Consider the following 27,047-nt stretch of genomic DNA (forward strand, 5'->3'; position numbering starts at 1 on the left):
TTGGGAGTAAAAAAATATGTTTTTTTTCCTTTTAATTACATCAGTTATCAAAGAAAAAAAAGCAGTGGTAACAAAAATACAAAGCTCTGAGGATCTCGTTTTGTTTTTCGTCATCAGCTGAGCACCAGTGCAATTGGTTTAACTTAACTTCTGCTCTGAGTCTCTGCTGGCAGAGTAGGAGTAGGCTTTGCCCAGCACCAGACGGTCACGCAACAGCTTGAAGAAGGCGTAGTAATTGCTGAAGAGGATCAGAGCCAGCGAGATGGTCTGGTGCCACTTCTCTGAAGAAATCAGTGAGTAAAGCTGGTAGAAGATGACGGCTCCTTCCAGCAGAATCAGGATGTTGAGGATCCTCAGGGGGTTGCTGAAAAAGAACTGTAGGAGACCACAATGAGACCCTTTGGGTTGTGTTTTCCACAGGATGCATGTAGCAGAGGCCTGTGGGGATTCCCCTCGGATTTCCCTTAATATTCACCATTGAGTGGCTCTGGACAGAGCCCTGGGCTGCAGGGACCAACTGCCCACTGGCAGTGCCAATGGGAGAATAATACATGCCAGACACAACCTGTTCCGCCACCCTTGCACACCATGGACAGCTCTCCCACCAGAGCCAGCTCAGGCAGTTCAGCGCTCAGGAGACAGGACCAAGAGGTTGCCCAGAGAAGCTGTGGCTGCCCCATCTCTGGCAGTGTTCAAGGCCAGGCTGGACACAGGGGCTTGGAGCAAGCTGCTCCAGTGGAAGGTGTCCCTGCCCATGGCAGGGGTTGGAGCTGGAGGAGCTTTAAGGTCCCTTCAACCCAAACCAGACTGGGATTCTACGACTGCAAGAGATGTGACCTTACATGAAAGCGGAAGTGCGAGACGTCCGAGGGCACCGCCACGTTGTAATGACCCACAGCTTTGTATACGTTCTTGCTGTGTTTCACCAACACTCCCTGGGGCCACATGCACTCCTCTGTCCACCTGCAGGGAGCAAGCAGAGCGCTCTGATTTCTACCTTCATGGCTGAAAGGGGGTCTGCTGTTGTCCCACCATCAGATAGGAGAACATATGAGCCACTTCCACAGCTGCGAGACCAGAGTTTGGCCACCGAGGCTCAGAATTATGGCAGTGACAAGCAGCAGTTACTTGTGGCAACAAGCAGAAGGCATATCTCCAAATATGAGATCTGCTTGCTGCACTTGGAAGTGGACAGCACAGACAGTGTCTGCACGCTGTCAGATGTGTCAGCCAACAACTCTGCCTTCATTTTTCTTTCTTGTAAGCAAGAAGAGGAGGAGAGGTGGCTGGAAAGCTGAGCTCCCCATCCCATCCCTGTTCACGTCAACAGGCCTGCCAGCTAAGAGAAAACTCCAGCCCCAGCCCCAGGAGTCAGCTGCTTCCTTACTGATGCTGCAGCACATTGGAGCAGAGGGCTGGATCGACCTTCTGCCAGCAGCCCAAGTGCGCTGCAGCTTTATGGAGCAGGTCACAGTAGCGCGCAGGTAGGAGGTACTGCATCAGGATCACTGATGTGCTGATGGACACCAGGAGGAAGAGCTCGCATGACCAGCGCTTGTCATAGTACTGAGTATTCTGTGGGGGGACAAGAAGAATGTGTGATACAAAGCACTCAGGTAGGTAAAATGAGGGCTTTGTGCAGAGCTACTGATCCCGTTTCAGAAAGAAGCACCCACACAGGATGGCTGCTGTACAAGTTCTGAACACACCATAGTGAAAATATGCTGTTACCCTATCACAAAAGCAGGAAGACAGCTCCTGATACGCTCCTCATTCAGCTGATGATGGGTGGGAGCATCAACCCTGCAGGGGAAGGGACTTGGGCTCACCCCTGAAGTCTGACGTATTTACTATAAGACATTTATCTCACTGTACAACGTATCAAGAACTTAAATAAAACAGCTAATAATCCTAATAAGGTCCAGGCTCCTTTTTTACTGCCTCCCTTACTAAAATCAATCCCCTTGTCCCAGGGCTCTGTCCTCACAGAAGGTCAGTGTGTGGGGGACTGGGTGGCCTGCAGTCCTTCCATCTTCATGGGGAAGTAGGAAGAGGCAGAGCTCCTTCGTAAAGGGATGCACACATTCCTGACAGTCAGAATACACTTTATCAGGGTAATATTGTCCTCTGTTACCTGGAGTTGAAGCAAAGCTAAACCTAGATGGCTTTGCTTCTTGCTTTTCACACGGCCTCTCTAAAAGGGTTTGATACGGCTGGCTGTGCATGCAGACCAGCCCCCTGACTGACCTCTCCCAGGTTCCAGCTAAGTGAGAAGCAAGAATCAGACCTCATCTCTGTGTCCACCTCTCCGCAACCCTCCCCAGCCAGTCCTGGAGGAGCAGCATCCACAAGAGCAGTGCTGGCCCTTGCTCACCTTCACAAACCAGACTGGCACAAAGGCCACATAGTAGGCACTGAGCATGGAGCTCACCAGCACCTCCTTCATCCGCCAGTTAAAGTCCATTTTCAGGTATTCCACCTCGTTGCGGATGAGATCTGGAGAGAGGCAGCAGGCGTGCGTGGGCATGGCCTCCATGCCGTACATCTGCCGCGTGTGCTGCTTCCACGTCTCCTTCAGGACACTCAGGTAGTCTCGGCTCCTGGAGGTCACCTCGCTGGTCTCCCTAGGACTGATGTTGGCCACGTGGGAGAAGAGCCCCGTCTTCCGAAAGTCACAGTTGAGCTGAAGGAAGGGAATGTACATGCCAAACCTGGGGCAGCAAAGTGCAGAAAGGCCGTTACTTCCTTACAAGCTCCCCGTGTGATGCCTTCGCTGGTGGCAGATCAGCATCATGATCACATCCCCCTCCCAAACAGCATCTGGTACCTAGATAAACTCCAGGAAAGAACTTCACCAATCTGATCTCAAACACAAGCAGAGTCTCAGCTTTTTGAGATAATTCCTCCTGTACCTACTAGAGAAAAGGGAGCTACTGGAAATAGAACAGGCTTCCTTTTGTTAGTTAACGTGAAGCAGGGAAGCTGTTTGATTCACTGCCTGGCAGAGGCACCCAATGACTGAAGTAAACCAAAGACACAGGTTCTTTAACTACCATGAGAAAAGCAGACAATCCTTTCCAGAGCAATCTACGAATCAATGCTTACATTAAAGCTGAAATATGGGTAAATGTTATATGCCCTACCACCAAGAAGAAATGTGACACAGAAGGACATAAAAGGGTAGTTTAAATTCTGTTAACAGGCAATCAAGTGCTTATTTACTCTCAGGCTTCATTTCAACTGAGCACCACCCACTGCACCGAAGCAACATTAGAAATCACACACAAGTGACAGAAGAGATACTTACGGGTAACACAGGAACAGGAGATTAAGGAAAGAGTAGGTTCTAAAGAGGTGAATTATCGATCGACACAAACTCCAGCCTGTGCCAGTGAGAACAGCAAACCGAGTGACCACCAGGAAAACAGAACGTGGCAGGGAGACTTTCCCACTCTGTGAGGCCTGCAGGGGGAGAAGAGGGAGCTGGGCAGAAGGGAGACTCATCCACTCTTCCTACGGGAAGCAAACAGTAAATGAGCAGCACTCAATCTGTGAAATCAACTTCATATGAGTGAAGGAAGAGCTAGTGAAAGGCTCTGTTTCACTAGGAAGGAGAGGCTTTCTCAAGGCTGAAATTTGGACTCTCCATAAACCCGGACCTAATTCCTCAAGCTGGGATGAGGAGAGCTTTCAGAGTTTCTCGTTAACGTGTGGTAGCTATCAGTGTGACCAGACCACTCTCCTGGACCTGCTCACCACAGTCAGCAGAAACTGACCTACACTGGTTCTTCCTTGCAAAGAGATGGAGTAATTAAGAGAACAGGAAAAGAGCCAAAGACTGTTCTTCACAAGGAAGAAAGCAGAAATACTACAGTCCAGTTGAGACAGTAATTCAGAAGCAATCACAGAAGGACAGCAATGGTTTGGGGCACTCATTTCTGTTCTCTGTTCTTCCCATGCTTCAGTTTCTGACTTGGACGTAGCACAAAGTTCTTTAGAAAAGGACAGAAGAGTTTGGAACTGCAACAGCTTTACGTTTCACCCGAGAGGAAAGAATAGGTCTGAGATCTGCTTGGAGACTTTACCTCCTTCACAATAGCACTGATCAGCCGGCGTGCCAGGACAATCGTTGTCACCGTCAGCACGTTGAAGTCGATAAGATGAAAGTTCTGTTGTGACAAAACCAAAGTGATTCTACTTTCCATCAGGCACCAGAAACCCACATTCGACAGAGAAGCTCCCAATTATTCTCTTCTCCTTGGACTCTCTCTTCCAGGATGAGAAGCACAGAATCACAGAATCAACGAGGTTGGAAAGGACCTTTAAGATCGTAAGTCCAACCGTTACCCCAGGACTGCCAAGGTCACCATTAAACCATGTCAAATGCCAAGCAGACAGTCACTGACCAAAATTTCCCAAATAAGAGTCATTTGAGCAACCCGCCAGGGCTGTAGTGTCACATGTAGAATGCATCAAACATACCTAGAAAACTCAATGTCTAAGGACCAAGGAGACAGCCCATGAGTATCCCCACCACCAGCTGCCCGTCAGTGCTTACCAGTGACGTGTGGGAAGGAGGATGGGAGGGTGGGTACCACCACACCGTTTTGTAGATGTTGATGTAGTGGACAAACAGAGCAACGAGATGACAGAAGAAGAGCTGAAGCTCAAACAACACACTCCTCTCCACAGGCAGCTCTGGGATCTTACAGTGCCGGAGGGGGACAACTGTCTGAGTTGCCAAGGGTGGGCTTGAAAGACCTGTGCCTGAACCACTCCTGTCAAGGTAAAGTGAAAGCCAGCAGTCACTTCAAGATCAGCACAGTGTTGTCCTCCAGCCCACATGCTCACACTGTACAGTGTTCTAATACTGACTGTGAAACCTAAGCTGACTCATGGTCACTGGCTGCCACAAACCAGAGGCATAAGCACCCAAAGGTGTCTCAGACGGCTGTTACAGCAGATGTGAGCAGGAATTTTCTCAGCGAGAGGAGCATTTGGAACCAGGCCAGCCTACACCACCAGGTCATTTGACATTACATCCCTTGCATTGAATCAGGTTCAAAAGCCATAGCTGTGTTTTGCTATTCAAGAGGTAACCAGTGGCCCTCTTAATTAATTGGAAGCTTTATGGCCTCAAGTTGCTATTTACATTTCTAAGAGTACTTGAACATGAAATCCAGAGCAATTAAACCCAAGCCCTTTCCCATTCTTCAATTTCATTCAACTATGGAGGAAAAACAAGTATAGTCAGAGGTGCATATGCCTGTGTGAGCATGCACACAATCCCAGACAGCAACCATTTTACTCAAAGGGAAGGGAATTAATATACACTAGATATATCTCTCCTGATTTGCAATCTCTAAATAACAACAGTCAAAGGAATCTGGGTGTGGGTTTCAAAGGAACTAGAGAGCACAAACTCCTATTGAAAATTCCAAAATGAAACCACAACAGTCTCAGAGTATGACTGCAGACAGCCTTTGAGCCCAGGGGTGGACACGGTGCATCACTCCTGATGGCCTAAAGTAAGGCCGTGCATGAAGGGAAAACTCTAGGAACCTGAGCTGCCTCTCTGAGATGCCCACATTCTCAAGCTGCCCAGACTGATTCAGCTCTTCAGGACTGATAAATCCACCAATAAACTCTGTTCCTGTACACAAACATGAATTCCCGTTTAAATTCTATTTAAAGCCCTTTCCCAGAAAAGGGCTTTAAATAGAAACACAAAGCCTTTTCTGCTTGAAACAGACACACGAGACCCAAGGGTGCTCTTGCAAAAGCAGCACCAACGGTCTCACTCACATATAAAGCACTTTGGGACTTCTCAGCCTGGACTGCCATGTAGGTGATGGAGGCTACCACAGAGGGTACGGCTACGCTCTGATACTGTATCAGAGGGTATGGCTATCAGAGGTGAATCCTTGGAGGCACACTGGGGTGTGGATTTGTACCACATTACCTACTCATGACAAGGACCTCTGTGTGTGCTCTCACAGCAAAGTAAGTACAAGGTGGATTGCTTCATCGTCTGTGGCCTTGCAATAGCTTTTTTGAATAACTGTATCCCTATAAATTTCTTGGCCTGGGGCTGTAAGCAAGGAGCATGTTAAGACAGATCTCACATTTTCTTCACAGAGAGTTCATAAAAAGGCACCTGCTGCTTATGCACTGCTGTTGGCACTCTGCTTCTCCTTCCTCCTCTCTACTTCAGTTGCAGAAATGCAACGAACCAGCTAGGTTATAACCTGCAAAAAAACCCAAACACAGCCTACACATCACCTGACCTGGCTAAATTCTACCCTAGACTGATGTTAACTTCAGGGCTCAAGAGATGTAACAGCCTGAACTCCAGAGTAAGGCTTTGAAGAAAGATTTGTCTCCTGGCAGCCTGTCACACTCTGATAAAGCACTCAGGGAAATCAGAACTCACATTATCCCAGTTAGAACACGTAGCATGGACACTGCTACCGGAGAAAGAGGATCCCAGCTAGACACTGGGAGGCAACAGATGCTGAGCCCCAGGAGAAGCAGCAGTGTGTGATATGGGGACACAGAGGTGGTCTCACAGCTTGCTGAGGAGCAGCTGGTGTGAGGACATGCGAGCTGGATGTACCTGGTGCGTGAGCGCACGCCCGTGACAGAGGAACTCGTGGCGTGGCCAGAGCTGCCAGCGGCACCGGGATCACAGAGGGGATTCCGGCAGTAGGACGTCCGGTTGGGGCCCCGTCTTCCCCCTGCCATAATAACAGAGGGAGCACAGGGCTCTTCTGCCAGGTGCCTTCTCTGCTCTTCACCGCCTGGTGACGTCTGCAGGCCTTAGAACTGAATGGAAAAGGTTTATCATTTAAGGCTCACCTGCTTCCCGCCCCCAGTGTCAGCCATAACCCATCGCTCACACTGCTGCCTTGCAGGAAAAAGCAGGATCACTTTGCTCAGCCCCTTTCTACACCTCCTGTATTTGCCACAGGCTATAGATGCAGCTCCAGATAGCTCCTGACTCCTGGACATGCAGCAGCTTGTCAAGGTGCTGCGAATTCACTGAGTCTAAAGCCTAGTGTATGCAGGCTTCCAGGGGAGCAGGAAGCAGCTTTTCATGCCTCTCTCCCAACCCAAAGCAGTTTACAAGGAACTCAATCTGCATGGCTGTGGTGTTATCCCTGTTTTACAGGCAGAGCAAATACACTTATGGAGATGCTAAATAATTTGCCCAAAGGATTGAGTAAACTGGGGGTTCTACCTAGGTCCCCTTTTGCCCATTTTTGTTCTGGAATCAAAAGATTCACAAGTCTTTTAAAGGGATACCAGAAGAGCACACAAAGGGGCTTCTTCCTGCTTTGCTCCTTTAAGAGGGAAAAAAATAACTAGCACTTTTACAGCTGTATTTTGTTGTATGTTTGGATGGCACGGAGCTCAAGAAGACGTCAGTCCAGTGTTAGCTTTTCTAGTGCTTTCTTGTCAGTGTAAACCATAACACCCATAACAAGGCCCTCCCTCTAGATCCTGTTTAACCTTAGATCTACAGACCATAGCAAAAGGCCAGGTGATAACACACCAGCTACTGCAAGTGAAATCTGAGCTGTGAAGAAACCCAGATCAGGCCGTAGCAATTGCTCAACCTTTCTTTTACTGACTGCTGATTTCCGGTTTGCATCACTGAGCATCTGGGGAAAGGAAAAACATAACTGCTGAAGGATTAGAGATTGCTCTTAAACAAGGTCTAAAGCTTAGGATGAGCTCCAGTCCTCCAGCAAGTGATGCACTAGTCCTGAACAATGAGGGACAGAGCACAAAGGAGTTGTGCCTGGAGCCAGACCTGAGCGAAGCAAAGACACCCCAAGGTGGGTGTCATCACAGGGGCACAGAGGGGGCTGCAGGGCTGCGAGTACAGAGTGAAGTGCAGAAACCCCAGTACGTGCCATGGCACACAGAGTCCTTGTGAGCTGGGGATGCCGGTGAACAGGATGGGCTGTGCACAGGGATACAATACACAGGCTGGGGGGGGGGTGGGGGTGGGGCACAGGACCTCAAAACAGTGAGTTCGACACCCACAACACCACGACAAGAGAGTCTGAGAGGGGAAGGCTGTAGGATGCAAGTGCTGGGCCTGAGTAGAGAGCTGGGGGAGACACTTGGGAGGTGCAGGAGTGCAGGTCAGGGGCTCTAGGAGCTCACTGTGGGCTCTGAAGGGGCAGTGGCGGCTGTGAGGGCAGAGGACAGGGGCTGTAACGTCTAGAGGGGTGCAGGCAGGAGCCACAAACACTCCAAGGATGCAGGCAGAGGCTGCAGGGTAGAAAGGGGAAATCTGCGGGCACAAGCAGAGACCACAAGAGAGCAGCGGGGGGCACACGGGGAGTAGTAGGGGCGATGAGAGAGCAGTGGGGGCTATAAAGGCCTCGGGGAGCAGGCAGGGCTGCAGTGAGAGCTACAGGCTCACAGCACAGGCCACGGGAGAGTACCGGGGGGCTCCGGTGACTGCACCGGGGCACGATAAACCTGCACAGCAGCACTAGCGGCTCCGGAAGGGGACTCCAGAGGAGCTACAGGAGCACGCACCTGGGCTGCAGGGACGAGCGCGGCTCCGAAGCAGCGCCGCTGACTCCGGACCAGGCCGCGGCCCGGGAGCCGCCCCCCTCGCGGCGGCAGCGGGGCGGGGCGAACTGCGGGCTCTGCAGCGGCCCGCGGGCAGCCCGGCCCTTCCCCCAGCTCCCGGTTCACCCCCGTCCTCCCTCCTCCCCGCCCCGGTGCCGGTCCCAGTCCCGCCGCCGCTCGCCCCCCTCACCCATCTCCGGCCGCGCTCAGCCTGCGCCGGGCACAATATGGCGGGCGGGGCGATGGCGGCCGGCAGCGGACAAGCCTCCTGCGTGCGCGCCCGCATGGCCACGCCCCCGCCCCTAAACCCCGCCCGCCCCCCCCCCCCCCCCCCCCCCCCCACCTCGGGGGGGGATTTGGGACCCCCCCCGACTCCATCCCCCAGACGGAACGGGAACGGCAGCTCCGCGGTGGGAAGAGACACAAGAGAGAGACCTCAGGGCAATAAACCTCATTAGGCCTTTATTGAGGGGATGACTAATCACTTCCAACATCTGCCCCAGCTCCCCACTCTGCCAGCCATCTCCTCTGTGAGTTATTTTAATGCTGTGATTCACCTTGATCAGCTTTCACCATCTCCACCAGCCACGTGTGGTGTTTTCCACTGATTTCCTTAAGTCGTGGGTGTTTTGACGCTTGAGTGCAGATGGAGCATTATACAACCCTGAGAATCACCTGCGTCTGGGCTGGAGGCAATTAATGAACTTTCACAGGGCCACCTCTACTGATTAATGAGCTTTCATGGGGAAATCTCTGCAGTTCTTGCCCTTTCATAGAATCATGGAATGGTTTGGGTTGGAAGAGACCTTAAAGCTCATCCAGCTCCAACCCTGTGCCATCTTGCTCCAAACCCTGTCCATCTCTGCAGTTAAAGACCTTTCATCAGGACAGTCTTTCATTTCTTACTGGTTTTGAAACCTCTTATCATGCAAAGCCATCAAAAAAACTGAGCATCCAGACACCTGAGGCTGTCAAAGTCCTCCAGGAACAACTCTAAAGGCAACAGTACTGACAACTCTATAAAGGCAAACCTGTACTGATGCCAGGTTTGCATCTGTAACACTGCATCTGAGCTGTTGGTTGCAGTATTTGGTTCTGAAGCCAGCAGTAAAGCAGCAGCTTTGCTGGAAAACACTTTCTATGTCAGTACTCCTGCATGCTGGTGCTCTCCAGCATCTGTGGCTGCCAAGAAGCTCTCCAACACTCTGGTGTTCTCCAACACTCACCAAGAGCTGGCAGGTTCCTATTTCCCAGCCGCAGCAGAGCAAACAGCATCTTAACCTTCCTTTATCAGATCTGTAATCATCTCATCAGGAGATTCATCCGACTTTGCAAAAGGAACAAAATGAGCACAGAGACAAACACTTTCAGTAAAACATATGGTAGCAATAGAAGCCTCAACTGAGCAGTAACAGCAAAGGTTTCTGCTCTGTGCTCACAGTAACTGAATTTCCTGAGTAGAAAGGAGTAACATCTACATCAGAGATGGGAGCTCCCACGGGCCCAGGGTAACCTGCAGGAATTCCTTCCCCTCAAAGCTTACAAACGGGGCATGTGTCCAACATCTCACCCAAGATGGTAGAGGCTTATCAATTAAAGTATTTCCCTAAGCCCCATCTTCCTCCCCAAGAACACCATATGTACTTGTTCCTTGTAACCCTCCTCCTCCAGGGCTGCTCAGAAGGTTGATCACTGGCTGCAGGAATCACCCTCAGCCCTGGTGTTCTGGAGGAGGGCACTGGCATGGGGTGAGGGAAGGAAGATGCACACATCTGAACTCTTCCTCTTGGCTCTGCTTGTGACAGATGCTCTCGTACAAATTTAAACCTTCTTTCTGTACTAAAGGAATCATTTGCTTCAACAGCCGAGTGGGGAATCCAGCTGTGCTCTCAAACCCCATCTACCAAACAGAGAGTTTGACAGGGCTGTGTCAAGATAATGCCTTAGCCTTACTGAAAGAACAGTGGTTTAAGTTAAACATTAGAATACCCTAAGTTATAAAAGCAAGCTCATAGCAATTTGCTTTATTTAATAATCCAAACAGCAACTTGAAACCAGGCATAAGGAACGGGCAGGGAATGACAGCCTCCGTGCAGGAAAAGCCACTGGGAGATATCTCTGTGATACCAGTCGGAGTGTTTTTCCCTGAAAGCTCTGGTTCCCACTCTTGCTGCTGCCCAACATACTGACTATGAACCACTGTGCATGGTGAGATATCACCAAGGAAGAGTCAAGTCCAAGTCTGTGGCAGCTCCAAGCAAGGCCAGCCTGAGTGTTTACACCAAAGAGCTGGAAGCATGGACCAGAGGAGATGGGACTGTGGAGGCACAGAGCAGTCACTGCAAGAGAGTGTTTCTAGAGCTATGTGACTCTTGGAAACAACAGAATTGTTGGGAAACCCCTCCAGAGAGGAGAGGTGACCATTGCTGCACATCACACCCCACAGCACCAAGTACAGTTGCGGCCTTCATCTTGTTTATGGTCTTTACCAAAATCCTACAAATAATAAGATATGGATTAGCCCTTTGGGGAAAGCAGGAAATGAAAGATCACTGGTGCTCGTGAGCTCAGAGCCAGATTACCACCTCCAGCAGGTACCTGCCAGTAGAAACAGGAAGGTTATTTAAGTGACTCAGCCTTCAGCACTCAAAGGAATCTCTACCTCTGACTAATTTCAGTCCTGGATCACCCTTGGAATGCCTGGCTAATTGGATTACCTCCAAGAGACACATCAAGTGCCAATGGCTATTTTGGGACCTCAAATTAGCATCTGCAGACTCCAGGCTAAAATCTAAATGCAGGAATGCTATGAGAGGGAGGAAGACGTCTGATGCAGGGCATGTTTTCAAAAAACTTTTCCCATATAGAGTTATTTCAGTAGATTAAGATTTACGTTCCTCCATAACATGAAAGTCTTCTACATAAACATGCAACAAATGCAATGCACAACCAAGCTGTGCTACTCCAAAGGCAGTGTCACAAGATCCACTTCTACTGGTAAAAAACTGCATCATAATAGATGATCTCTATCAAATCTTTTCCACTTGATATAAAAGCTGTGCCTATTAAGAAAGAAATGGGAAAGATTGGTACACCACCATACAAATTGATGTTCCAATTACATTGTAAATGAAGATGCATTCAATAAACAGGCCACAAATCCAGACGTGTTATAATTTTCCCTAGCAGAAAACTACAGATTCAATTTTTGAGTTGAAAACTTAAGGGTAATTTCACTCTTGCATTTCCACTATCCTCTGCTATCCTCTTTCCTCATGTTCCTAAGATAAGAGAAGCTCATTTGGTAGCTTTAAATTTCCATATAAGACTTATGTCCTTCTCTGTCCTATGCCCAAGGCTTTTCACAGTTGTCTTTTGAAGCCATTTGACTTCTTCAACATGGCAAGGACTTGATTCTTTGTTCTTTTATTTATGGACCTTGAGCTTGGACAGAAAGCGATGAGCTGTCTAGAAAGGAAATGCTTCCAGCTTCTGCCTTTGGGCCCTGGGGAGATGTGCCCTTGCTGTGTGTGCAGGTCTCTCTACTCGTGCATGGTGCAAGGTGCCACTTGGTATGGGAGCACTTGTATGCAGTTATTAAGGTATTTATTGGAGATTTAGCACATCAGTGAGGCCAGAGCAGCCGACAGAGGGAGCCCCACTGCTGTGAGTGCTCTTCAGCACCAGCACCCAAAGGTGATGGGGGTCCAGCATTCCTCCTGAAGGCTCATGATGTTACCCACTGACAACAGGTGTGCAGCCCTGCAGGGCTCTGAGCTAAACGTGTCCCAGTCAGTCTGGCAGGACCACTGATGGAACCATCTCTGGCAATGATATCGGACAAAAGCCAGTAGCCAGATCCCATTCCAGAAGTGATGGAGACATAGATGGGGTAGAACTAGCAAGATCTAGCTGGGCAGCATCCGATCGAAAACCTGCAGTTTGCAATTTTAATACATTATGGGTTCACATAAGAATTCCTATCAGGCTGCTCTGTTTCTAGAGCATTGGATAACAATTTCAACAGCCCCTGATGCTGACAGCACCCTCCTGGAGGTATCTCAGCTAGGAACTGGCTCTAAGACACACATCTCCCCACATTTCCATCTCTTCAAACACACCTAAACCTCCTTCTCTCCGGAATCTCAGTGGGAGAGCTTTACACAGGTATGTACCAAAGCTTCCTCCACACTGTGACCTCTGCAAGAGCATCAGTCATGTAACCAGCCTTCCAGAGTAATTTATTTATGCATATAGCAAGAATGGCTTTGATTTCACAGCTCAGATGGTGCCCTCCCTACCCCCACCCCGTTCCCACACAGAACACATTAGCAGCTTGCAATGGGTTGCAAAAATAAATAAACTCACCCACTTCATGGTGCCCCTGCTCGCCCTCACCCAAGTGATTCGGCACGGTGCACTCTTGACTCCTGTAAATTGAAGACATTTGTGAGTGTCCCAAAGGCAAGCACAAATCAAAAGAAGATAAAAAACCCAGAGAGATTCCTGCATGCAATTACACAGGAAGGAAAACATGCAACTTAAGCTGAGCTTTGGGCATTTTGCAGTAAATAGCAATATCGGGGTCTAAAAAGGGCCATCATTTTACATGTTTAAGTAACTGAGCAGAATTTTGTTGTTGGCAGTAGCAGGACTATCTATATCCGCTGTCATTTTACATCCCTTGAGATTTAAGCTTGCCGATTCCTTTTTGCCCACATTACGTTACAGTTTCAAAGGGCATGTTATTAAAGTTATTGCTGATTTATGCAGAAGCACGTGGTTTGGGTGTTTTTAATGTTTATTTTAAACAATTTTTTGCCATTTTTTTTTACACTAAAATTAACATCTGAAGAATTGGTTCAATAAAGTTTATGCAAGTTGCCGTCGCAGTTTATGTAAAAGAGAAATGTGCTATTAAAATCAGACATTTAGGTTACCTTTTGGGCTTTGCGATGCATGTTAGCTTTACACATCCTGATTCTCCTGCGATAATTTTCCTTTAAAAGGGGGGCATAGGGTGATCTTTTCATCAAGCAAGACATTATGCCCTGAAAGCTGACTCCAAACCAGTGTTGAAAATGCCGTTATTTACACTTTAATAACAATCTACAAATACAACTTTTTGTTTTAAAGTATTCCCCTCAATCATGCACTACTACAGGCAGTTTGGTTCCTAATGCTCTATTTTTCACCCCCGAGCAGTTTAATTCTCTCCCCCTGGAATGCCAGATTCATTTTGCAGATGGGAAATACAAACCCTTTTTCATATATAAGCAGCAGTTTAAGCTATTCTATTCTATCTCTAGACAGACACACCCTTGCAGAAAGATATGAGCAGCAACTGGAGCACCTTCTCAAACAAAAAGCTACATTTTTATGTGGCTTTCCAAAGAAAGGCCACTGTAAGACGGAAGGGCTTAGCCAAGGGGGGTAGGGGTGTTAACATGAAGCAGAAAGCAACCTTCCTTCTCCTCCTGGTGGCAGCTGAGCCTTGGAATTTTCAGCGCTCATTTTGTCACGCTACGTTTAAACCAGCCATTTCAGACTCAATCTGGAGTCTGCAGCATGGAATAGCCTGGTGAGGCTGAAATCTGAATTGGTAATTCAGCAAAGAACCATGACTACTTTCCTAAGGACAGATTCCTGCCATAGCCCAGGATCAAACTGATTGCAACAACTTCCAGGGGGTGAAAAACAAATTTGCTTTTCTTTTGCCTTTTTTTTTTTCCTCTCCTTTTTAACTGAAGCTCAATGGGCTTGGTGAGATTTTTTTTGTGAGGATTACACAAACGACCGTGGTTTAGAATGTCTCCAGGTTTTAAAAAGACAATTAGCTTTAGTGTTAATTTAAATTTATCTGAATGAAAAAAATATAAATAGCTATTTTAGCTCTCAACCAAAAAAATGACAATTCATCACATTTACTTTGATTAAAAAAGGACTAAACTTTATTGACAAACTGAGGCAGACATTTTGACAAGTTTTAGCTACCTAGTTAGGCAGACTTACACATGTAGCATTTAATCTTCAGGAACAGAGTGGGAGGACAGTGTACAAATCCAATTAGGACTTTATCCTATGTACAAAGTGAAGCTTTTCCTCATTTTTTTTTCAGCTGCAGTGTCCCTTTTTATGCAAAGCTAGTGTTGAGATACACTTGAACAACGCAATGGATCGCTAACATCAACACTTATGTCGGTTTTAAACTAGAGCTGATTTATCTGCCCCAAGAACTAGAGGAATAAAACGGCACTTTTACTCTGCTTTCTAATCAAACACTGGGCAATTAGATCCATGCTTTGATTTGGTTTTCCCTTCCAAGCTCTTCATACAGAACCAAACTAAGAACCCCTTTACACTGGAAAATCTGCTTCCCAAGCATCTCTCAACACCGCACGTTCGGGGCTAGATTTCAAAACCCACATAAGAAAAGTCAATTTTATAAACCTAATTTGGTTGGTTTTTTTTTTTAAGTCAATTACCTTAAAATAAATTAATAATAAAAAAACCCCAACTATTTAATTTGTTTGAGGATCCTTCATATTAAAATTTAAACTTAGAATTCACCAGCAATCTGCTTTTAAGGAAATTCTGACATCTGAGGTTACTTTTAAACGGTGGCAGCTACTACCGTTACATTATGCTATTAGTTCTTAAAAACAGCCCTGAATTTTGAAATGTAGCCTACTTTGGGATTCTGCAACTACAACTTTTATGGGTTCCTTAAAACCAAAGTGAAGGGGTTAACAAAACCTTAATTTTGTAACTGCTAAGCAAAGCATGTCACTTCTGAAACTAACATTTTTAACTCAACTTTTTTCTTTTTCTTAAAAAAAGTTACAGTTTGTGTTTTAGCTAAACAACAAAGAAAGAAAAGCCACCTACACACTTAAAAAAAGGACAAAACAAAAAGAACTGGAAGTTGCTCCTCTAAATCTATTTAACTCATTTTAAAATACTACGTACAGAAGCCAGAATGCAGGGTGAGGATGGAGTGGGAGAAAAAGGGCCACGAAGAAAAACAGTTAGACAATTACTTGTCTGGTGTGGGTAAAGCAACGGGAATCCTGGGAGATACAAGAATCAGTAACAACTGTTTGCTCATAACTGATATTTTTCCCTCATGTTTGCTTTTTAATAACGTCCGTATGGGTGCTCTCTGTAGGCCCCCTTCACTGGCCTGGCCGGCGGGGCCTTCAGGGAGGGCCTCGTTCCATTCCAGTCATCTTGCCCTGTGGAAAAGAGAGGGATATGTCAAGGATGGTGGAGTGCTGTGAGTCAAGGGCGTGGAGGGAGCTGTGGTGCTGGATGGACGGGCTTTCCTCCAGAGTCGATACAGCAGCATGGGGCATCTTCAGAGTGGTTTCACCCCAAAATTAGTCTGCAAAGTACCCTGTGGTCCACCAAAACCTCTTGTTCGCAGCACACAAAATCATTCAGGTTGGAAAGTACCCTTGAGTCCAACCACTAACCCAGCACTGCCAAGTCCATCACTAAACCACATTCCTTCTGACACTGTGGGAAAAAAGGCACTTGTGTGGGATCCTGGGAAGCCTGCAGCCCTGACAGCCCAGCTCAGTACCAACTTGGACAAACCCAGTGCCTTTTAGAGGTCATTACCTCCAGCAGAGCCAAAGCCAGTTCACAGGGCAGCACTGGCAGCTGGCTGTGGCAAAGGTGGCAACATCCACAGCCCCTCAGGCTGGTGGCCAGCAGCATCTCTAACCTGGGGTCTGGCTGGGGGGACAGCTACAGGTAGCACTTCCCTCCTTCCCAGGCACCAGGTAAGACAGGTCCTGGATAACTGTGCCAAAATAATTAAGTCCCTACGCTGCTGTAGCATAGGACAACTTCCAGACACCAGTCTGCTTTCTGACTGTGACATGCTGTTCCTTCCCCTCCACAAATACAGGAAAGCATCTGCTTGCTGTACCAGTGTTAACTGCTGATGAACAAAGCACTCGCCAGGACAGCCCTAACCCTCCTGCTGCACACAGCTCGAACAAGTGAAGTTCACATCCCATTGTCTCTGAGCTCGCTCAAGCCTCAGATATCAAAGATCAGCTTTCATTATGGCTTGTGCTTGCAACATTTACACTTGCATGCCTGTCACTCTCTCCAGGGTGACTGGTTTATGAAATCAAGTGTATGAAGCCTGGGGCCAGCCAAGCTGGTTCCTACCACCTCAGAGCACGTTCCCATTTTCTCAGAACTCTCCAGCTTGGCTCAACAATTTATTTCTCTAATTCTATTTTTATGAAAGCAGAGACCAAAGGAAATTACTGTGGATAAACAGATTAGCTGTGGCAACCTGACACCAAGTGTACAGTGAGCATTTTGGCCATCATATCCCAGGCAGCACCACCACTCTCCTACCAAGTAGGAGGCACAAAAGCCTCTTTGTACTGTGTGACTAAACACAGGCAACAAACCAAGCCACTGAAGGCAGGAAAGAGAGGAGCTCCTGACAGCAGCTGTCTATTGAAATGCATCTCAGACTGGAAAAGACTGGAAACACATCCCTGAAAGGCACCTGAATTTGAACTTCACACAGTTTAAATCCAGAGCAAGGAATGCCCTGGGGCAGGAAACAGCCACCTCATTAACAGCTCTGCTTCCCTAATACATGACAAGGGATTCCCAGTTCCCAAGGATCCCAGAAATCCCCTCCAGTTGGTCATTACCCTCACTACCTGCATTCACTGAAGCCTTCAGGCTGATGCTCTGCTAAAGGGACTGTTTACAATACAGACTATTTCCATGCCGTTAAGCAGCATGCTGTGTGGCTTTCATAACTTGTTTATAGCTTGTTTACAGAGAGAGGAAAATGCATCTTACTCACTGCCACATGCAGATGCCATTCATAAGCTTGGATATATGAACTAGCTTAAAAAAATGCAGTTGTCACCCAGTCCTTTATTGCCAGCACCTCAGATATAAGGCTTACTGTTTTTGACAGCTGGTGATGTGCAGTTGTGGTTAAACTGGTCTCCCCCACCCCTCAGTCTAGCCTAAGTTTACAGCCTTATGTAATTAGCTAAACTTCACAGACTACTTAAAAGTCATATTGACCAAAACTGTTTCACCTAGTCAAAGGGAGGCCTTCAGATGACATTTAAATCCATTTTTCAATCAAATGTATATGCAGAGTCAGTATCAGCCAGCAGGTTTTTGAGGATAAGGAAGCAGATGGAACCATGCACTCATCCAACTCAACAAAATACAATCTGTGAAAACCAGACTGCAGCAAAAGTAGTGCTGTGGGTGGAAATCCAGAGCTCTTAAAATATTCTAAAGCTATAAGGAAATTAAAAAATATTTCCATAGTTAAGAAACAGAATTTTGAAAGCATCATCTTTGAGACAACTCACTTAGATAAGAATCTAAAATCCACAGGATGCCTTTGGTTGTTCAGACCTGCATAATCTGTAGGGCATAAATGCCCTACCATGAAAACTACTTGCGGTTCTCCTCAGTAAGATTTTGCTTACAGAATGGAATGGCACTAGAAAACAGCTGGCTGACCACAAGCAATTCCCAACTATGTGCAACTGCTGCAGGCAATTTCCAACTATGTGCAGCCCCTTCCCTGTCAAGAGAACAGTATTCCCAGACATACCATAAGCTTCATAGGTTTCCTGTGCCTCCCCGTGTCCATAATCATAGTATTCTGTGTTCCTGGAAGAGTAATTGTGTTGGTTACATACAGGCTGAAATCAAACTGACACAACTTGCACAAACACTTGAAAAGCAAAAGATGCCCAATGTCACTCATGACTCTGGCAAGTCTGATCGCTGCTTTTATGGATTTATCAAGGACACTGGGACACTCCCAAAAATTATTACCCAGGCTCTCCTGTGTTTCAGCAGAATAGGGCACTTTCCCTACAGCTCAAACTCTGAACTGAGCATTGCCATTCCCTTAAAAGAAAAGAGAGGACCATGTATAACTTGCTCAGTAACAGGAGACAAGCAGACTTACCCTTGGCCCTGGCCGTAGTAGCCTTCATACCCCTCATAGCTCTGGTCTGCATACGCATCATCATAGCCCTGAAATGGACGATGATGTAGAACAGTGTTAATGGAAGGACTGGATGGTTAATGCCTGACCAAGAGTAATGGCAAAACTGAATTCAGCTTCCAGGGGAAGCTGTGAATCCTTGCCTGCTGCAGGGAAGGGGCTCAGCTGTAAGACAGGTAGCTGAGATCTGCTTGTGTCCTCTGGTTTCAGAAGAACGAACCACACTAATGTTTACAATGTATTTGAAAGTCATTTACACATCCAAGGTTGCCATTTGTCTGTGCTACAAATCCTCATGCCAGGAAGCCTGTAATTGTGCTGTCAAAACCACAGATTTACAGGTAGACAAACACAACCTAATAACTTCTGATTGGTTTCAGTGCAAAATTAAGTTCAACTGAGAGGATAAACAGACTTTTTAGATGCATGAATATTTGTGATGACTTCCAAAAATGCTATTGTGCATCAAAACCTTTTTCTCCCTTTAGAATACCAAGAGCAGAGATGCCAAGAGAAGCTTGGAGGGAGGGTGGTGCTTAGTTACATTGCATGAAACATCACCATGCTCATTCACATATTCACTCTCAGGATTTTAGGGGAAGCAGGAAATCTTTGGTGTTTCTTCCTTAAAGAATTCCCTTGCAGAATGTGAACTACATCAATCTTCGTGATGTAGTTTTTCTACCATGCACTAATAGTTGGCCAACTTCAGCCTTTGGGGAACATTTCTGTTTTACCAAAACCATGCCTTGCCCTTTATTTTGGACATGAGCAGCTCCCTCCTTTGAGAAGTAAGACACAAAGCAGGTCACCCAGCCCCATCCCAACATTTGTGCTGCTGGTCATGTCTCCAGAGCAATCTTATTTCAATAATGTGGAGCATCTGATACATGGTCAGCTAAGCTGGAATTAAACCAAAGATATAGAGTTACTCACATATTCCTCATAGGCTTCTGGTGCGGGAGGAGGAGGAGGAGGAAGCGGTATTCTCTGAATGCCGGCTGCTCGTGCTCTGGGTGCAGGAGCCCCCCGGACTGCTGGGGGGGGAGGTACCCCACGGGCTACAGCAGCTCCCCGGGCAATGGCACCTCGCACTGGGGCTCCTCGCACGAGGGCCCCTCGAGGAGGAGGAGGAGGCAGGGGGGGGACACCAACCCCACGTCCCCTGGGAAGGAGATGAGAAGGATTGTGAAGAGCTACAGGTCAAGTGCTGAATGCAGCACATGTGCTTCTTAGACCTACTTTAAAATGCAATAGCTTGATAAATAGAGTTACCATTAACCAAACTATGACTTCTTTAGCACAAAAATTGTTATGTTACTGCTGGATTTACAAAAACTTCTTCTGGGATGGGAACTCTACTGTATTAGATGTGGTACAGACAGTGAAATAAATCTGATACAGAGCTTTGGGCTAGTAATTTCTCAGAGTTCATTTTAAACAACCCTCTGTCATTAACCTGCAACGACTGCCAGACCTCCAGAAGTTACAGATCAATGATGAGATGAGCAGGGGCACTTCTGGGCTAAACACTCAGAAGCAAAGACTTCCCCTTCATGAAACAGCTACTGAAGCAAGAACTCTAGTAACAGTTTTATCACCAATTTATCCCCATGCCTTGACAGCAATGACAGAATAATGTTGTAACTTTCAAAAGATGGTCAGTTTAAACTGAAAATGCTTATTCTGCTGAAGGCTACAGAAGCAAACACAACATCTATCTACACATGATTTTGTACACCTGGTTTTGAAAGGTTACTTTATGAAGCTACTGATTTCAGATATCAAAAATTATATAGAATATACCCACTGTGCTTGATCACATCTCAAACCACAAAGCATTTAATGCTAACTTGCCAAAAGCAAGCCTGCAACGCAAGGTCAGAAAGCCTTGGAAAAGCCAAGGTCAAGTTAATAGCTGATGTGCATTAACCTCATCTGGCAGGACAACTCTTGAGCAAGATGCAGCATTTCCACGTCTTGTGCTTTTGGGAAAGATACCTTGGGACAGGTGGAGGCGGTGGTGGAGCTGCTCCCCTTCCCCGCACAGGGACTCCCCGGCCTCGGGCTGGGTCTGGTACACCGTTCAGATAGGACAGCTCCAAAAATTGCTCCTGACAGATATCATCCATCATATCCTAAAAAGGGGAAAGAGTGAACTCCAGAGAACAGTTAACTAGCCAGTCTGCGCTCCAGGATATCACAGGCTACCATGCTGGAATAAAACAACCTCATAGTCCTAAACGAAAATCCATGGGTTAGGTTTACTGGGATGTCCTGGGATCAGCAGTGCACAACTACACCTTTCTCCAAACTGGCCAGGAAGGGCACATGACCTGCACGGACTGAGGACCTGTGGTGAGCCCAACCACTGGAACCGGGGAAGAGGGCCTCTCACAGCTGTTCTGGAGCTGTGCGATGTTCAGCATCCCAGGGATGTCAGCAAGATTTATTTGCAAGCACCAGGGAGTTCAGAGGTAAAGTCATGCCAAGACATATCTCACCTCAAGCACCTTACATTTAAGGAGTGACTGGCAATGAGCCCATGTGAGGTAACAACACCTTGCTGCAATCCTGACACACTAAAGGAACTGGGTAAGACGCAGCCTGACAAAGAGCAAACACCCATGTACAAATCCAGGCTGCCTTTTTAAATTCTTAGGAATGTAGCATGCTTCTGGCTCTGCGCATTTTATCACCCTGGGGGATGTAGCTCCTGGAATTAGCACAGATGCCTGATGACCCTGCAGAAGTCACAGTAAGCCACATCTCTCCTCAACACACAGGCAGGCTGAGCCTTGCACCAGGGATCTTCACAGTGCCATGGCAACACCACAGAGCAAGGAGTCTCCTACCAGATGTGTCTTCACAGCACTGCTGGCTTCCATAATGACTTCTCTGTCAATTCTCACAAGTTTCACACATTGTCTGAAGGCAGAAGTACTTAAGACACTTTAAATAGCAAGGAGCACGCTTGCTTTAGCGAGCTGAGGCTTTGTACATCCCAGGGGCTCCTTGAAGATGACCTCTTTCCTTCACACAGCGATCTCTCTCCTCTCCATGGCTCTCACAGAAATCACACAGTACCCATAAGCTTTTCGTTCATTCTTCCCTACTACCCACAGTTCTTGGGTTCCACCTGCCCCTGGTGTTTCAGGAAGCACATCTGAACTCTCCAAGCACAGCTACAGAGCAGCACCAGGGCCTGACATTCATGGAATCCCAGACTGGTTTGTGTTCAAAGGGACTGTAATGCTCATCCAGTTCCAACCCCTGCCACAGGCGGGGACACCTTCCACTAGAGCAGCTTGCTCCAAGCCCCTGTGTCCAACCTGGCCTTGAGCACTGCCAGGGATGGGGCAGCCACAGCTTCTCTGGGCACCCTGTGCCAGCGCCTCAGCACCCTCACAGGAAAGAACTTTTCCCTTATATTCAGAAAGAACTTTTCCCTTATATTCCCTTACATGTCTGAGTTACAGGCTGAGCAAGCCAGACACAAAGGATAAGAACCTGCTTCTTTCCCCACTGTGTTTTATCCTAATTTAACGAGCGGCATTATCATTTTAATACATGAAAGACTCTTCCAAGCTCTGCAGTTCTTGGACGCAATACTCTAGCACTTTTGCATTACATACTGGCACAAAACTGACCACAAACATCTTACAAGGTTCACCAGTAAAAGGCATCCCCAAACCGACAAGTGTCATCTGTATAAATGCTGGGTAGCAAAATTAGAGGTTCCTTCATATCACTTGCATTTAAATCAGGAGAAATATTGATTTGACAGTTTTGTCTCACAAAACAACTACAACGTTGAATACTAATACCCAGCTGCCTGGGCAATCTCCCTCCTCATCCTCTCGCCACCCCTTCAGGGCAGAGCAAACACCTCTGTACCTAGTTTCTCATTTGACTGATGAAGTTTTCTAGCCAGATTTCTACACTACAGCCCCAATTCAGAGGAAGCCAGTCAGGACTCCATGCCAGGCACTGCTAAACTTAATCCTCCTGCTAAATGGACACAGCTAGTCCTGGGAGAGAAATACCTACTCCAAGTGCTCTAAACAATTGCTCTGTAAGTGTATGTCTTTATAATTATGGCTAGAGGAATGATACATGCCTTCATGCAAGATTAATGGGGTCATCTTCAAATGCCACACACACACTTTAATACTCCAGGGCTCTTCAGCGACACCAATTCCTGCAACATGAGCCTTGCACTGTGCAGACCTTACCCCATCCTTATAGCCAGAGTCACAACCCATCCACCTCCTTCAAAAAGAAAAGAACACCAGGATACATACTGGAACAAGGAACTTCTTGACTTCTTCCATGGCGTGAGCCATCAGAGCGTACGCTTCACAGGGGGGGCCAAAAACCTCAATGAAGACATGCAAATCCATGTTTAGATGAGCATATTTAGGATCTCCCCCTTTACGCAGTTCTTCCTCCTGAAACAAAGCAGATTAGAGATTCCTAAAGCTAAATAAGATACAGAGAAACTATTTTTTTCTTTTACCTGTCTTCTAAGCCTTAGCAGGAGATGTCTGTGAAGGCATTTTGGTCACGTCTGGACACAGATCATGGTAACATAGGACAGATATGAGCACAGAGCTCTATAAAAAGCCACACACAATTTACACTTTCCATCTCTTTACAGCTGCTTTTGCAGGTGACTGATATTTTTGCTAACACAGTGATGCCGGCCCCTTTTTCCGCCCAGATTAGGCATACGCAAGCTGCACTATCCCTCTTCCACACCACCTTTCTGCCCAAGGTGCTCTTTACTACCTAACAACACAAACATGCTTGCTCTTTAACTTGCCTTTCAGATATCTGTGTTATACAGATGGTTTGAAGAAGCTACAAATAAGCTAGAAGTAGAAAAGCTTTTTGTGCTGCTGAAGTAAAAAGCTGAATTAAGTTATAGCTCTGTCGACTGCTGGCTCAGTTTTAGGAATAAGAAGGAAGAAAAAAAATATTTCCAATTTTTTTTTTCTGTCAAAAAAACCCCCTCTTGGCACTTTCTCATCCAGTAAAGAGTCCCTGGAACATTCTGCTCCAGCATCTTCAGTGAACCACTGGAATTTCAGAATTTCAGAGGGAATCTCTGGAAAAAGGATTTTATTTATTTCCTGGAGGTGAAAAATATTCCTTTTGTGAATGACTTGTCAGAGTAGCTGGGATTAATTCTTTTTATAAACTTGGTACTTCACCTTTCAAATAAACTATCCCTGCATCCAAGGGCACAGGGAATTAAAAGATGACTGGCCTCAAAGTCATGTTCATAAAGAAAACATATCTCACGCTTCTGCCCCATCCAAGACTGCTTCCAATAAGCACCGAACACTTTAGGAAACATGATTTCCTAAACATGGGGACTTCTGACTGCCTTTGCTTATGGATTTTAATGGTTTAATGTTTTATGAAATGCTTTCAAATGCACTCTGCCTCACGGCCACATGAAAGGCATTAATGTGTACATGTTTTCAAGGGTGATGCCCTTACCTTTGCTTTATCTCGCATTGAACCCTTCCCTAGGACAGATATTTTAGCACCAGTTTCTTCCTGAAGCCTCTTGATGGTATTGCCTTGAGGTCCCAAAATCTTTCCAACAAAGTTGAACTGTAAATGAAGAATTAAAAAAACCTTAGCTCCAGATCTCAGTAACAAAAGCTTTTCTGAATGTTATGCTGGCTGACAAGAAAATTAACCGCTCCTTTTTCTCTGCACCTCACCAAAAAATGCACAGGAAAATTTAAGTTCCAGAAAATTCTTTTCATGAAAAAACGCTCCACCAGAAAATCAAGCGAAATCAACTCATGTAAAGTGTTTAATTCTAACATCTACTCTACAGCAGTTTTACAGGCAGCAAGTCTGAAGAGTTAAATGAGTTCTTAACTGTAAAACAAAAAGCTCTACATATCAAAGTGTCTATTCTAATAATAAAATATCTGCTATGCATCACCATTTAGCTTTATCCCAAGGCATTCTAGAAATGTAACATATTAGGAATAAGACCCTGCAAGCTTGCATAGGAAAAAATCCATAGCAATAATGGAACAATGGCATAACTCCTGGTGACACTTTGACAGCTCCTATCGCCAAAAGTCAGCCATAAAATTCATAGAAAACAAGCAAATCACAGAGATTCAATAAGCTGTTTCCTGGCCCTCACCTTGGGGTACTGTTTGACTGGTATCAGAACTCGTTCTTTCAGTTTCATATTCTTGTGGGAAAATAAATCCAGGTAGTTCTCCTCATCATCCTTCTTTGTTGTTTCACCCTTCTGAATTTTTTCAATTTCTAAACAAGATAAAAATAGGGCTGCTTATATTCCTCAAACAAGCATCATTTAGAGTTGGAATTACAACAGGACAGACAACCCTCATTCTCTGTGAATACATGAACACTCAGAATTGTACTGATGGAGTCTGGACAGACAGTGCTAGGCTCTTCCTCCCTTCACACCTAGGGACTCCAGAAGGCCAATAATGGGGTAATGAATAAACCTAAGAAAGAACAGCAGAGAATGCCCTACAAATAACTTCAACACATCAGAGTAGGAAACTACGCACAGTTCTGTGTATCACTTCTGCTGTGCCTTCCTCTGCCAGCGCTCAGCCTCACACCTCCACCATGAATGCAGTAATCCATGCAGACACTCAAACCTCCAAGGACACCAGCTACACTATGTGTTAATGCTCACTGTAACACAGCAGCCAGAAGCAAACCAAGGAAGTTCTTATAATTCAAGCTGATGCACTATTTTAAACCTGTAATTTAATGAGTGGTGCCACCACACACTGAGACCATGGAGTTCTGGTGAGTTGCAAGGATTCCTAATAAACAGAAGCCTGAATGCATGACACACTAGAGTGTGGTCTGCTTTAGGAAATTCTTACAAGCTTCATTCCATTAAATTAATTCTAAACACCCAATTCGTAACTTGGTTGTAAGCCTCAGGCATCCAGCTGTAAAAGTGAGTGTCAAGTCCTTAACTTGATTCATAGAATCCCAGCCTGGTTTGGGTTGGAAGGGATCTCAAGGCTCATCCAGCCATGGGCAGGGACCCCTTCCACTGGAGCAGCTTGCTCCAAGCCCCTGTGTCCAACCTGGCCTTGAACACTGCCAGGGATGGGGCAGCCACAGCTTCTCTGGGCACCCTGTGCCAGCGCTTCAGCACCCTCCCAGGGAAGAGCTTCTGCCTAAGAGCTCATCTCGGTCTCCCCTCTGGCAGGCAATGCAAGGACAAATTTTTGTTTCTCAAATTAAGATTCTGATTTTTAATTGTATATTGTGAATTCCAGCGTCTTGGAAAAACACTGAGGTAGCCTGACTGAACTGAAGGCATGTTGCAGCCCAAGGGGAATCTGGAACAAAGACCAAATAACCTTCTGGAAGCAGATGGTTAAGGCAGGCCAACTGGGAACTAGCACACAAACACCTTCTCAAATCCAGCTAGAAATTAAACTCACGTGGAGATGGTAGGAGATGATCACCTCAAAAGACAAACCAAATGGAGATTACGGACCATCTACAAGGCAGGCATTTCTAGCACAGGTTCTTAATAGTCATTAACACACCTTCCCTTGTGCAGGACACTCAACATCTCCCCAAAGCCTGCAGCCCAGAGCTGACTGGCTTTTCTTTTCCAGGAATGTCCATTTAGGTACAAATTTTATTCAACGGCCACCAATTAGAAGACAAGTTCCCACAGATCTGAAGCCAATCCATTATGAACAACCCCAAATCACTGACGAACCATTACACACTCTTTGGACCAACCAAAACCAAAATTGGTCACACCATGCATAGCCATCCCAAATATCTATTTACAGATGCTGATCAGGAGAGGAGCATGGCCCTGCCTTAAACCTAAATGGTGCCATTTCATCAGCAAACTCAAGAATGATAAATACCTTTTCTGCGTTGAAAGTGCTCTAAATACAAATTCTCACATCTCGGGAGAAGAGAGATACTTTCACCAGGTTACACCTGTAACTGGATTGAAGCTGAAAGACAAAACTGAGGCTTACTTAGTCATCACCCGAGTTCCAGCAGAATTTTAGTATCTGGTGTTTCCTGTAACTTCTGCCCATGTCAGAAACAATAAGCTTTAGATTAAATGTTCATGTTTACAACTTGGTGTATCAGATACTTGACGTATTATCCACCTGGTCATGCTCCCATGTCATCCAAACAGAAATAGGTATAATGAGATAACAGCATCCTCCTGACTGCACAGGCAAACACAGTCTAGTGGGCTCATGAAGCCCCTTTCCACAAGGAAGTCGTCCAACAACATGTGCAGTCAAGAAAAATCCCAAACCTTTAGGAAAACATCATCCAATGATCAATATTTTAACCTTTCAGTTCTGGACACAGTAATATATACTGGGGTTTAGTTTCAGGTTCTCAACATGGAACT

At 46.3% G+C, this 27,047-nt stretch overlaps 2 protein-coding genes across 9 annotated transcripts in view; both read right to left on the reverse strand.

Moving 5' to 3' along the window:
* Positions 1-15,707, reverse strand: TMEM39B (transmembrane protein 39B). 5 transcript variants are annotated; one of them, XM_057403418.1, is made up of 10 exons: positions 15,633-15,707; positions 12,961-13,022; positions 6,617-6,825; positions 4,559-4,778; positions 4,086-4,169; positions 3,308-3,462; positions 2,375-2,711; positions 1,388-1,575; positions 843-963; positions 1-375 (listed from the first exon to the last, which is right to left on the reverse strand). In XM_057403418.1, exons 3-10 carry the CDS (start codon positions 6,742-6,744, stop codon positions 139-141), a joined length of 1,470 nt encoding a protein of 489 aa, XP_057259401.1. In that variant the 5' UTR covers positions 6,745-6,825; positions 12,961-13,022; positions 15,633-15,707; the 3' UTR covers positions 1-138. The 5 variants fall into 5 exon arrangements, with proteins under 5 accessions (XP_057259401.1, XP_057259403.1, XP_057259402.1 ...); XM_057403420.1 differs by lacking the exons at positions 12,961-13,022; positions 15,633-15,707 and adding exons at positions 7,556-7,664; positions 8,783-8,884; XM_057403419.1 differs by lacking the exons at positions 12,961-13,022; positions 15,633-15,707 and adding an exon at positions 8,783-8,889.
* The window catches only part of KHDRBS1 (KH RNA binding domain containing, signal transduction associated 1), a 23,216-nt gene continuing 5,201 nt past the window's right edge, over positions 9,033-27,047 (reverse strand). For 2 of the 4 annotated variants that reach the window (XM_057403423.1, XM_057403424.1), the window contains 8 exons: positions 24,795-24,922; positions 24,125-24,241; positions 22,921-23,067; positions 20,618-20,754; positions 19,553-19,781; positions 18,578-18,645; positions 18,215-18,273; positions 14,516-15,827 (listed from right to left, as the gene is read on the reverse strand). In XM_057403423.1, the coding sequence (XP_057259406.1) occupies positions 15,730-15,827; positions 18,215-18,273; positions 18,578-18,645; positions 19,553-19,781; positions 20,618-20,754; positions 22,921-23,067; positions 24,125-24,241; positions 24,795-24,922 (983 nt within the window). In that variant the 3' untranslated portion in view covers positions 14,516-15,729. Of the gene's footprint in view, positions 9,257-10,597; positions 11,655-12,960; positions 13,023-14,515; positions 15,828-18,214; positions 18,274-18,577; positions 18,646-19,552; positions 19,782-20,617; positions 20,755-22,920; positions 23,068-24,124; positions 24,242-24,794; positions 24,923-27,047 lie in introns of those variants that run through there. The other 2 variants (XR_008971465.1, XR_008971464.1) reach the window with 2 other exon arrangements.

Source organism: Pezoporus wallicus, unplaced genomic scaffold (genome assembly GCF_028554395.1).
Source record: "Pezoporus wallicus isolate ANWC-B61680 ecotype Strahan unplaced genomic scaffold, APGP_CSIRO_Pwel_v1 contig_8232, whole genome shotgun sequence".
In the NCBI taxonomy this organism is placed as follows: Eukaryota; Metazoa; Chordata; class Aves; order Psittaciformes; family Psittacidae; genus Pezoporus; species Pezoporus wallicus.

Coding starts and splice junctions, on each gene's coding strand:
- TMEM39B (XM_057403418.1), bottom strand. CDS start 6,744: ATGGCAGGGGGAAGACGGGGCCCCAACCGGACGTCCTACTGCCGGAAT. Junction 4,779..6,616: donor GGCGTGCGCTCACGCACCAG/GTACATCCAGCT, acceptor TTACCTTGACAG/GAGTGGTTCAGGCACAGGTC. Junction 2,712..3,307: donor CTCCTGTTCCTGTGTTACCC/GTAAGTATCTCT, acceptor TTGCTGCCCCAG/GTTTGGCATGTACATTCCCT.